This window comes from Phyllostomus hastatus, unplaced genomic scaffold (assembly GCF_019186645.2).
Source record: "Phyllostomus hastatus isolate PE091 unplaced genomic scaffold, TTU_PhHast_1.1 phas_contig_150, whole genome shotgun sequence".
NCBI classification, from domain to species: domain Eukaryota; kingdom Metazoa; phylum Chordata; class Mammalia; order Chiroptera; family Phyllostomidae; genus Phyllostomus; species Phyllostomus hastatus.
The window spans coordinates 40,222,061-40,234,036 of NW_025333611.1; the positions used below are offsets into that span (position 1 = coordinate 40,222,061).

The window sequence follows — 11,976 nt, forward strand, 5'->3', positions numbered from 1 at the left end:
TAGGAGGATCTGTCATTATAACGCGACTTTTGCCGTAGCTGGAGAACCAGGAAAATGGTGGTCATGGCGCGACTTTCGCGGCAGGAGCGGCCGGATCTGGTCTTTGTGAGTCCAGTGTGGGGCTGGGGATGGCCCACGTGGGGACACAGGTCCTGGATGTTTCAGGGGGTTGGGGCCTGGCCTCTCTCCAGGGATCCAAGCCCAAATTTCTGATCATAGAGTAGTAAACTCTTTGAAATACCCTGTCGGGTTTCAGGCGAGACAAACAGTAAGAAATTGTAAAGTACCTACTCAGATCACTCGAGATCCCTAGGTAGCTGGGTGTTTGTTCCTTTTTTTCTTCCTTAAGTCATACTGTCTTTTTCGGTTTTAAACCATTCCCTAACCACACCGCGGCTCTTTGGCACTCAACAGCTTGTTCTTTCTACCTAGGGGTTAGTATCTGTTTTGTTCTTACATATATATTGTTATTCGAAATTCCACACATAAGTGAGATACCTCACTATTTGTGTTTCTTTCTCTGATTTATTCACTTAACAAGATACTCTCTGGGTCCACCCATATTGTGGCAAATGTCAAGATTTCATTCCTTTTTATTGCTGAATAATATTCAACTGTATATACATGTACCACATCTTTATACAGTCACCTAGGATTGATACCTAGGTTGTTTCTATGTTGTGGCTATTGTAAATAATGCTGCTGCAAACAGACAGGTGCATATATGTGTTCAAACTTGTGTTTTTGTATTCTTCAGATAAATACTCAGACGTGGTCATAAGGTAGTTCTATTTTTAATTTTCTGAGGAACCTCCACACTGTTTTGCATATTGGCTGTACCACTTCACAATCCCACCAAGGGTGTCCAATGGTTTCCTTTTCTCCCCATCCTCACCAGCACTTGTTGCTTGTTGACTTTTTGATGACAGTCACTCTGACAGGTGTGAGGCGATACCTCACTGTGGTTTTGATTTGATTTCCCTAGGGTTAGTGATGTTGGGCATCTTTTCACGTCTGTTGACGATCTGTATATTCTCTTTGAAGAAATGTCTGTTCGGGTTCTCTGCACGTTTTTAATTGGATTGTTTGGGTTGTTTGGTGTTAACTTGTATGAGTTCCTCATATATATTGGATATTAAGGCATTATTGGGTGTATCATTTGCGGATACCTTCTCTCATTCAGTAGGTTGTCTTTTTTTTTTTTTTAATTTTATTTCTTGATTTTAGACAGAGGGGTAGGGAGGGAGAAAAAGGAGAGAAACATCAACGTGTGGTTGCCTCTCGCACGGCCCCCACTGGGGACCTGGTCTGCAACCCAGGCACGTGCCCTGACTGGGAATCAAACTGGTGACCGTTTGGTTTGCAGGCCAGCACTCCATCCACTGAGCCACACCAGCCAGGGCAGTAGGTGGTCTTTTTTAAAATGTTTAAATCTGCCCTGGCTGGTGTAGCTCAGTGGATTGAGCATGGGCTGCAAACCAGGCATCACAGGTTCGATTCCCAGTCAGGGCACATGCCTAGGTTGCAGGCCATGGCCCCCAGCAACCACACATTGATGTTTCTCTCTCTCTCTCTCTCTCTCTCTCTCTCTCTCTCTCTCTTTCTCTCTCCTTTCCCTCTCTAAAAATATATAAATAAAATCTTGAAAAATTTTTTAAAATCTTTGCATGAAGATGATTATTGATTTTAGAGAGAGAGGAAGTGGGAGAGAGAGAAAGGGAGACTTAATGTTATATGAGAGAGAAACATTGATCAGTTGCCTCCTGTATGCACCCCAACTGAGGACAGAGCCTGCAACCTAGGTATGTGCCCCTCTTGGGGACCAAACACACAGCCTTTTTGTGTGTGTGTATGAGAAGATGCTCCACCAACTGAGCCACCTGGCCAGGGCAGCAGGCTGTATTTCTGTTTCGTTGGTGGTTCTCTTGGCTGTGCAGAAACTCTTTAGTTTGAAGTAGTCCCATTTATTTTTCTTATTGTTGCCCTTGCCTGAGGAAACATAGCCAAAAAGATACTATTAAGACTGATGTCAGAGAGTTTACTGCCTATGTTTTCCTCTAGGAGTTTTATGGTTTCATGTCTTCCATTTAGGGGTGATGCATTTTGAGTTTATTTTTGTATGTGGTGTGAGGAAGTGGTGCATCTCTGTGCATCTAGCATCCTTCCTGAAGTTGACTTCCAGTTTCATGATGTGGTGGTCGGAAGAGACGTTTGCTGGGACTTCGGTGTTCCTGAGCTTCCTGAGGCGTGTTATGTCACCTAACATGTGATTCTTTCACTTTATTTCTTCACACTGTCCCTCAGTGTCCAGGGCTAAAGGCTTTGTTTCTGGTTCATACGTGGTCTTATGAGATAAAGGTCTAGCTTTCAAGTTCTGGGCACAGTTGAACTAGACTCTGGCTAGTGGGACCTCAGGTGCCAGAGGCCTGGTGTTTAGGCAAAGGCATTTTGTGAGGAGCCAGGCCTGCTGTCCCAGGGAGAGGGCTGGTGGTGACCTGGAGTCCTGGGACTAAGGACTCTGCTGGTCCAATTGTGGCGGGAGGATTCTGAGGGTCCAGTTTGGACGAGGTCCTGTTATGTGGGTGTCTGGTGGCCTGGATCTGAGGTGGGCACTGGGGTCTGGGTAAGGGCTGGGAGGCCTAGTGGTGGGGAGGCGCTGTGCTCAGGCTCTGAGGGCAGATGTCCTCCCCATCACCTGCCTGGCAGGATGAAGAAGACCTCCCCTACGAGGAGGAAATTATGCGGAACCAGTTCTCCGTCAAGTGCTGGCTCCGCTACATCGAGTTCAAACAGGGGGCCCCGAAGCCCAGGCTCAATCAGCTATACGAGCGAGCCCTGAAGCTGCTGCCCTGCAGGTGGGGACTGCCTTAGCCGCCCTTCGTGCGCCAGCCCCAGCGCCACCTGTCCAGTCATAACGGACCTGGCCAGCAGGTCTCGGGGTTGCTGTGTGTTCCATCACTGAGTGTACATCCTCTGAAGGATCAGCACAGCCTCCCTGATATCCTGGTCCATGCCCCCATTGCTGATGCTTGTCACCCCTCCCAGGCCCCTTCTCCCAGTTGCCTCATAGGGCAGGGGGAAGGATTCTGGGGTCCATAGAGCTGACCCATCCATGTCTGCCCCCGTCCCCCATGCCCCAGCTACAAGCTCTGGTACCGCTATCTGAAGGCGCGCCGGGCACAGGTGAAGCATCGCTGTGTCACCGACCCCGCCTACGAAGACGTCAACAACTGCCACGAGAGGGCCTTCGTGTTCATGCACAAGGTGGGGTGTGGGTGGCCGGCCTGGGCCGAGTGGGGTGGTGGGTGAAGCAGAGGAGTCAGAGTCCTGTGGCCTCTGTGCCTCTGTACTCGACCACAGCTTGAGGTCGAGCTGACTCAGTCCTGGGGAATGGGGTTCTGGGTCCCACTGACATTGGCTTGGCCATAGGACATATGGTGTCTTCCTGCTGTGCTTGGTGCCAGGAGCACAGACCTCGCCTCTCCTTGTGCCTGCAGATGCCGCGCCTGTGGCTGGACTACTGCCAGTTCTTGATGGACCAGGGCCGCGTCACTCACACCCGCCGCACCTTTGACCGTGCCCTCCGGGCACTGCCCATCACTCAGCACTCTCGTATTTGGCCCCTGTACCTGCGCTTCCTGCGCTCGCACCCCCTTCCTGAGACGGCTGTGCGGGGCTACCGGCGCTTCCTCAAGGTGAGCCCGTGGTGGGGCTGAGGTGGGTGGGGCAGGCGAGTGGGCCAACTTTCTGGGTCAGGAGTTCCCCGCTGGCTCACTGGGACACTAGTCCCATGCAGGGTGTCACTGAGCACATGGGGTATGGGGAAAAGGCTCCTTGAGACAGGCAGGCTTTGGGCTGCAGTTTGTTTATTCTTTAAATGGTTCGGGGCACTGTAACCGAGACAGCCCCTGCCTGCACGTGGGTAGACAAATGCACTCGAGCTAACCGTGTTGTAAACCAGAACACAACTGCCTCTGTGAGGGAAGCACAGCCCCAGGAATGTATACCGGGCAGGCAGGGCTATATACCAGGTAGGGTGGAAGGTCAAGGGGTAAACAGGGTGGGGTCCTCCCATGCTTTTCTCAGACTTGTCCTTTGGACATCCATTGTGAAGCCCTCAGTGCGGCTCTGTGTGGGGAGCAGTCTTGTGATGAAGTCAGGGCCTGCCCCATGCAGGTGGCCACTGGTGTCTAAGCCGGGCCAGCCAGGGCTGAGGCTGAACCACTGGGACCAAGAATGCCCATGTGGCTGAGGCTGGACCAGGGGCGTCTAGGCTAGATGGGTGAAGCTGAGGCTGACTCTGGGCCAGGACAGTGGCAGATGGCTGAGAACCAGTGGGGGGGGGGGGGGGTGGGCACAGCAGTGTGGCCCTACAGCCCCACTGACTGCGGTGTGGGGGTCGGTACACAGCTGAGCCCTGAGAGCGCAGAGGAGTACATCGAGTACCTCAAGTCCAGCGACCGGCTGGATGAGGCCGCACAGCGCCTGGCCACTGTGGTGAATGACGAGCGCTTCGTGTCCAAGGCTGGCAAGTCCAACTATCAGGTGGGCCTCTGGGGAGACAGAGGGCAGTGGAAGGGCCCATCCCTTTGTAAGCCAAGGCTGAGATTCCTTCCTGGGCCTGCAGCTGTGGCACGAGCTCTGTGACCTCATCTCCCAGAACCCGGACAAGGTGCAGTCGCTCAACGTGGACGCCATCATCCGAGGGGGCCTCACCCGCTTCACTGACCAGCTGGGGAAGCTCTGGTGCTCGCTGGCCGACTACTACATTCGCAGTGGCCACTTTGAAAAGGTGCGCTGGCACACTGAGTTGGGGTAGGGTCTCCTGCCAGTGCATGGTGCTCAGGACACGTGGGCACATTAGGGAGCAGGAAACACTAGCAGATGTGCCGGTGTGCACACACGTGTGGCTCATGCACACGTCTACCTTGCTGAGTGCCCACCTAGGGTCGGCCAGACCTCGGGTCTCCATGGCTGTGAGACCCCAGGCCCTGTAAGCCTGGGTGTCTTCGTTTGAAAAATTGAAAGTGACAGTCCTACCCTCACTTGTGGAGAGTCAGGTGCTGAGTGAGTGCCCGACTCGAGGATCACTCCCAAGGTGTTAGTGTTGTTAACCTGAAGGTAAAAGGCCGGAGTGAGCGGCAGCGAGCAGCCGTCTCAGGTCCAAAAGCACAGCTGTTCTGAAAGCTCTGACTCAGGCAAGAGCCCAAGCAGTGCTCTGGCTGGGCGTGAAGGCGAGGGGCCTTCATGAGCAAAGAAGAGGGACAGCTGTGTCGGTAGAAGGAAGAATATCCATAGGTGTGGACAAGCCAGCACAGTGATGCTAGTTCTAAAGAACATTCTTAATTTTTAGTCTGGTAGTCGTCACACCTGCTCTCCTGTCTTTGCAGGCAGTGATGTAGGAAGCACGTTGCTTCAGGCCCAGTGTGCAGGTCATTCTGCCCAGTTTAACCTTCCAAAGGTTTGAGGAGTGAGGCGTGCCGGGCAGCCCCTCTGGGGTGGTGGCTCCAACACCAATTTACAGTGGCTCCATTTGTTTTACTTTTGACATTTCTCCCCTTTTAACCCAGATCTTTCCTTGAAAGCATTGCTGATCAATTCCTGGAAAGCAGTACTGATCAGTTATTAAAGGCATCGTTGGTCCTCCAGGTTGGGCAGGCTCATTTTTAGTATGTCTGGCTGCTATCAGCCCTGGTCACAGGGCAGGCTCCTTGCTGGTGTGCCATATCCCATGTAGGTGGGAAAGGGGTTTTCTGGGAGCCTTAGATTACACTTTGGAGTAGCAGGGAGTCAGAACAGAGGAAGGCTCCACCATCACACTCCTCTACAGGCAGACAACTTTTCTGCTTTCTTGAGGCTGATCTCTAAGAAGTCTCACAGGCCTCAGTGGTCATTTCAGAATGTTGAGCAACCATGTTCGGAGTGTGTCTTTAAAACACTGACCTCTGCAAAACAGAGTTTCTAACAGCAAGAATTCCTATAATAAGTCAAGTGTTAAGTTCAAATCGAAGACTAGATATGAACAAGGAAGTGGTACCTGAGGGAAGTCCCCTGAGATAGTGGAGAACCATGAGGTGTCCACTGTGTTTAATCATTTGCCTCATACTCGGATTTTATCCATTTCTATCTCTGTTTCACCAGAGGCGTTTTATCCAGCAGGAGGTATTGACAACAGAGCGAACCAAATGTTGCTCAGGGTACAGTGAAGCGAAATTCTGTTGTCTAATACAGTTCATGCAAGGGAACTTAAAGGGTTTTCCTTGCTGGCTGTCACTTTGGCGGTAGCTCCAGCAATTTTCTTCAGGGTATGTGATAAGTTTCCATCATGTGCTTATTTGTTGTAGTAGCTGCCCGAGGTGGAAGTATTCTTCCAGATGGGGGCCACCCCTGGGGCCACGCTGCCCGGCAGCGGGCACCCCTGACTGTGGCTGTGAGTTGTGGCCTGTGAAGTGGGTCCAGAGCTGGTGCTCAATGTTGAGTTATCTCTCTGGAAGGAGCCTAGGGAAACAGTAACTGTTATAGTGAGCACTCCGCCTCACATGTTAGTTGTGACATAGGAGGGACTAAAGTAAGGAGAAAAAAAATGGAGGTATAGAAATCAGTTTACCGAGGAGCAGCCCAGGTCCCCAGCAGGGTGGGGAAGGGCTCCAGGCAGGCTCTGCCGAACGAGGCTGCTCAGAGCCTGATGGTGCCGAGTGGGCCCCAGGGGAGGCCCTGCAGGGCCCCGTCATGGGATGGGTGCCAAGGGCTGTGCTGCTGGGTTCTCTGTGCATTTGGAGGAGACACGTTGTTTCTTCCCTGCCAGCACTTTGCCCTTCCCCAAACCTGCAGGCTCGGGATGTCTATGAGGAGGCCATCCGGACCGTGATGACCGTGCGGGACTTCACCCAGGTGTTCGACAGCTACGCCCAGTTTGAGGAGAGCATGATTGCAGCTCAGATGGAGACCGCCTCTGAGCTGGGGCGGGAGGAGGATGGTGAGCGTCTGGTGCTAGGGTAGTCCTCTGTGGATGTGGCTGTGGAGGCGTGTGCTTGGGGCCTGTCTGTCCAGCAGGGAGGGATGCTGGGCAGACAGTGTATGGAGCTCTCTCCAAGTAGCCCCAACTGAGCATACATCTCAGGCTCCGGCTGGACACAGTCTGGGGGGATGGCAGTGGTTAGCAGGGAAGGAAGGCCAGGGGGAATGTTGGGGGCTGGAGTTAAGTCTGGGGTCAGGTTGGCCCTGGGGCAGCTCAGGCTGGAGCCAGCAAGAGGTAGTGCAGGGTGGACAGTGAGGTGGGTCTGGAAAGCCAGAGCACTTGGCCCAGGGCTGGGAGGTGGGACGGGCTGTGCACTGAGGCCCTCTCGCTGTCCTGGTCCCTCTGCGTGCCCTAGATGATGTGGACCTGGAGCTGCGGCTGGCCCGCTTCGAGCAGCTCATCGGCCGGCGGCCCCTGCTGCTCAACAGCGTCCTGCTGCGCCAGAACCCACACCACGTGCATGAGTGGCACAAGCGTGTGGCCCTGCACCAGGGCCGCCCCCGGGAGGTGCGTGACTCCCGCCCCTCATAGCCTGCCCCACCCTCGCCTGCCAGGCCCCAGCTGAACAGGCGATACCTCCCCACCCCCCCCACACACAGATCATCAACACGTACACAGAGGCTGTGCAGACAGTGGACCCCTTCAAGGCCACGGGCAAACCCCACACGCTGTGGGTAGCGTTTGCGAAGTTCTATGAAGAAAACGGGCAGCTGGATGATGTGAGTGCAGATTGCCTTTGTCCAGAGGACCCAGGTTTGGGTGGGCAGGCAAGGTCTCAGCGTGGTCTCTGACCCCCCCGCAGGCCCGAGTCATCCTGGAGAAGGCCACCAGGGTGAGCTTCAAGCAGGTGGACGACCTGGCCAGCGTGTGGTGCGAGTGTGGCGAGCTGGAGCTCCGGCACGAGAATTACGACCAGGCCTTGCGGCTGCTGCGGGTACTTACCACTGGGGCTGTGGGGCGGGGCTGCCACTGTGGGGTGGGGACACACCCTCCCAGCTCCGCCTCTGCATGTTCCTGCAGAAGGCAACGGCGCTGCCTGCCCGCCGGGCTGAATACTTCGATGGCTCGGAGCCTGTGCAGAACCGCGTGTACAAGTCCCTGAAGGTGTGGTCCATGCTTGCCGACCTGGAGGAGAGCCTTGGCACCTTCCAGGTGAGCTGCCAGGACACAGTGGGACCTGGGAAAGGGGCGGGGCCACCATCTCAGCCCGGGATGCGCTCCGACCTGCTGCTGCCCTCACCCTGCAGTCCACCAAGGCCGTGTATGACCGCATTCTGGACCTGCGCATTGCCACACCCCAGATTGTCATCAATTACGCCATGTTCCTGGAGGAGCACAAGTACTTCGAGGAGAGCTTCAAGGTGAGGAGGCCAGTCGGGGGCCCAGGTGGTGGTGTCCCCACCTTAGTGCTTTGGGTGCGATGTCAACCTGCCCAGGCTGCGGTGACAAAGGACTGTGGGCTCACCCAGCAGCAGGGCACTGCCTCGAGGCTCTGGAGGCTGGAGGCCATGAGGTCCAGGCGTCAGCAGGGCTGGTTCCTCCTGAGACCTCTCTCTGTGGCCTTGTCCTCAGCTGTTCGTCTGTCCGTGCCTGTTTTTGATGTCTCTCCACGTGTCCAGATCTCCGCTTACAAGGATACCCATTGTGTTAGAGTAGGGTCCACTGTAATGACCTCATTTTAACCTAGTTACTTCTATAAATACTGCATCCAAATATAGTCCCATTCTAAGATGCTGGGGTTAGGGCTTCGGCACGAACTCCAGGGGACACAGGTCAGCCCATCCCAGGCGCCAAGTCCTGCGTTTGTGTGTGTAAGAGGCAGGGGAGGTGTTGGTGTTGGTGTGTGGGCTGCTCAGCTGACAGGTCACTGGTGCGTGGGGTGTTTTGCACACAGGCACTGCGTGTGCAAGGATAGGGAGGTCATGTGTGTGTGTGCATATTGGCCCTGCCTGGAGGACAGGCCCTGACCTTGGGCTTCTATGGGTCATGGGGGGAGACGGGCAGCACACAGGCCCGCCTGGCTGAGCTGTGACCACAGGCAGGAGGACAGGGAGGCGGCCCCTCACCACGCTGGAGGAGGCATGGGCAGCATTCTAGTGGACAGAAGAGGGGGGTCACCTTGCGAGCTCACGTGACCCCCCCTCCGCAGGCGTACGAGCGTGGCATCTCGCTGTTCAAGTGGCCCAACGTGTCCGACATCTGGAGCACCTACCTGACCAAGTTCATTGCCCGCTATGGGGGCCGCAAGCTGGAGCGGGCTCGGGACCTCTTTGAGCAGGCACTGGATGGCTGCCCCCCAAGATACGCCAAGAGTAAGGGGGGGCCAGGCAGCTCGGGGTGGGGCAGGGGGCTGGGCCACAGCCCTCTGACCCCCATGTCCTGCCACAGCCCTGTACCTGCTGTACGCACAGCTGGAGGAGGAGTGGGGCCTGGCCCGGCATGCCATGGCTGTGTACGAGCGTGCCACCCAAGCTGTGGAGCCTGCCCAGCAGTACGACATGTTCAACATCTACATCAAGCGGGCCGCGGAGATCTACGGAGTCACCCACACCCGTGGCATCTACCAGAAGGCCATTGAGGTACCTGCTGTGGGGGGTGGGGCAGGGCCTGCAGGTCCCTCAGGAGGTGGGAGGGGTCCTGCAGGCAGCAGGTCTGAGTGAGCCTGCTCCCGGGGGCTGACAGGGCGTATTCTGGAAGCTTGGGGACCAGCTGGTGTGTGAGGATCCCCTGTGGCAGCCCCCGTCCCCCGCCCCCCCACCCAGGTGCTGTCGGACGAGCACGCCCGGGAGATGTGTCTGCGGTTTGCAGACATGGAGTGCAAGCTGGGAGAGATTGACCGCGCCCGGGCCATCTACAGCTTCTGCTCCCAGATCTGTGACCCCCGGGTAGGCACGGGTTTAGGGCAGGTGGGCCAGCGTGGGGAGGCTGCAGCTGAGCAGGTCAGCTTCTACCTCGGCCTCCTCCCCCCCACAGACAACTGGGGCTTTCTGGCAAACATGGAAGGACTTTGAGGTGCGGCACGGCAATGAGGACACCATCCGGGAGATGCTGCGCATTCGCCGCAGCGTGCAGGCTACATACAACACGCAGGTCAACTTCATGGCCTCCCAGATGCTCAAGGTGTCAGGCAGCGCTGCGGGCACTGGTGAGCAGCTGCGGCTATCCCCGTCCCGGCCGGGTCCACCCTAGAGCAGCACAGTCCCCCACCCACGGGTCCTGCCTCCACCCAGGCTTGATCTCCTGGGTCTGGGAGCATCAAATTCAATTCTGCCTCCCTGCCTGAGAAACATCTTGAGAGCTGGGGCCTCGAGAACAGTTGGGGGTCATCCGGCATCTGTTTTGAGTGTGGAGAGGGCGCGTCCACTTTGTGTGACCCATGACTTCCCCACCAGTGTCTGACCTGGCCCCTGGGCAGAGCGGCATGGATGACATGAAGCTGCTCGAGCAGCGGGCCGAGCAGCTGGCGGCCGAGGCTGAGCACGACCAGCCCACACGGGCCCAGAACAAGATCCTGTTCGTGAGGTGAGGACAAGGGGCTAGGGGTGGGAGCAAGCTGGTCCCTCCTCAGGACAGCGATCACTGGGGAGGCTGGAGAGGTGGCTGGGCCTAGCTGAACACTGAGGCCCCGCCCGCCCCAGGAGCGACGCGTCCCGGGAGGAACTGGCCGAGTTGGCCCAGCAAGCCAACCCAGAGGAGATCGAGCTGGGCGAGGACGAGGATGACGACGAGATGGACCTGGAGCCCAACGGTGAGGGGCAGGCCGCCCAGCAGGGTGGGATGAGGGCAGGAGCCCTTTTGGGAGAGCTTCGAAGTGACCATGTCACCCCCTCCCCCAGAGGTGCGGCTGGAGCAACAGAGCGTGCCGGCTGCTGTATTTGGGAGTCTGAAGGAAGACTGACGCCCCGCCCCATCCCCATGACACCCCCACCCTGCAATGAAGCCTGTGATTGTATGGCATGGTCTGAGCCTCCTTCCTGCTGCCCAGGTGCCTTTGGGGACTGCCAGCTCATTCTCCCTCTGGCCCTTGGCCCAGTCCCCTCCACCCCCAGATTGGCTGGTGTAGGAGGTGGTGCAGCTGGGCATGGGGCCAGGCTACACGCCTATCCTCACCCTGCAGAGCCAGTTCTGGGTTTGGAGGCTGCCCGAGGCTTTCCTGATCCCTGGGGTTTTGGCAGGAGGGGGTGGGTACCAACCCCCAGCTGCCCAGGTCTCACCAGCTCCTGCCCCCAAGGCCTGTCTGCACCCTGAGTCGGCAGGTAGATTCCCAGCCTCCCTCAGGGGGACTCATCACAGGCTTGGAAGGTGGGCAGTTCTGAGGCTTAGCGAGCCAGGTGCCTCCGTCCGGAACAGAGGTTGGGAGCCAGACTTCACTGTGGTCACACCAGGGTGGGGCCCTCAGTTTTAAGCTCTGGGAAGCCATTAGTGGGTTCTAAGCCTTCAAGGGATTTTAAGCATTTGGAGATATAATCAGATTTGTGTCTCAAATAAGCCAGGCGTGCTGCTGTGGGGAACTGGCTTGTGATAGCAGATGGCTGGAAATGTGGGGAGGCCCGGGCTGTTGGTTTGGATGGGGGTGGTCATGGGGGTAGAGAGAGGCTCTGGAGACAGAAGAGGGCTTCAGGAGGTGACACGTGCCGTAGCGGGTGGCACTGAGGGCGCTGGCCCTTACCTGGCATGTCAGAGCTGCAGGGAGACCAGGAGCTCAGCCTGGCTCAGGCGTACAGTGTAGAGCCCACCTCTGAGACATCCAGTGGCCGTGCCAGGAGGCAGCGGGACCCTCAGATGAGGAGCTCAGGAGAGAACTCGGGGCTCCCTGGCTTGGGGGCAGTGACCGAGTCCAGAGGGGCAGGCAGGAGGCTGGAGGACGGTCAAGTGTAGCAGTTGGCCACCACCAAGCTGTAGGCTAGACAAATAGTTAACAGCCACACTGAGCAGAGATGGGGAAGGCCACAGGCAGA

At 56.7% G+C, this 11,976-nt stretch overlaps 1 protein-coding gene across 2 annotated transcripts; it reads left to right on the forward strand.

The window, feature by feature from the left end:
* Positions 1-6: 6 nt before the first annotated feature.
* XAB2 (XPA binding protein 2) lies at positions 7-10,970 on the forward strand. Of its 2 annotated transcripts, none has more exons than XM_045830222.1 (19): positions 7-105; positions 2,707-2,855; positions 3,141-3,264; positions 3,498-3,695; positions 4,411-4,545; positions 4,628-4,792; positions 6,832-6,976; positions 7,374-7,525; positions 7,618-7,737; positions 7,821-7,952; positions 8,039-8,170; positions 8,266-8,379; positions 9,168-9,330; positions 9,407-9,597; positions 9,781-9,903; positions 9,992-10,163; positions 10,411-10,540; positions 10,657-10,766; positions 10,855-10,970. In XM_045830222.1, exons 1-19 carry the CDS (start codon positions 55-57, stop codon positions 10,914-10,916), a joined length of 2,568 nt encoding a protein of 855 aa, XP_045686178.1. In that variant the 5' UTR covers positions 7-54; the 3' UTR covers positions 10,917-10,970. The 2 variants fall into 2 exon arrangements, with proteins under 2 accessions (XP_045686178.1, XP_045686179.1); XM_045830223.1 differs by having other exon boundaries at positions 7,377-7,525.
* Positions 10,971-11,976: the final 1,006 nt, after the last annotated feature.

Excerpts from the sequence above, each read along its gene's own strand:
- XAB2 (XM_045830222.1), top strand. The coding sequence starts at position 55 with ATGGTGGTCATGGCGCGACTTTCGCGGCAGGAGCGGCCGGATCTGGTC. Across the intron at positions 6,977-7,373 it reads GCTGGGGCGGGAGGAGGATG|ATGATGTGGACCTGGAGCTG; the intron begins GTGAGCGTCTGG and ends TGCGTGCCCTAG. Across the intron at positions 7,953-8,038 it reads AGGCCTTGCGGCTGCTGCGG|AAGGCAACGGCGCTGCCTGC; the intron begins GTACTTACCACT and ends ATGTTCCTGCAG.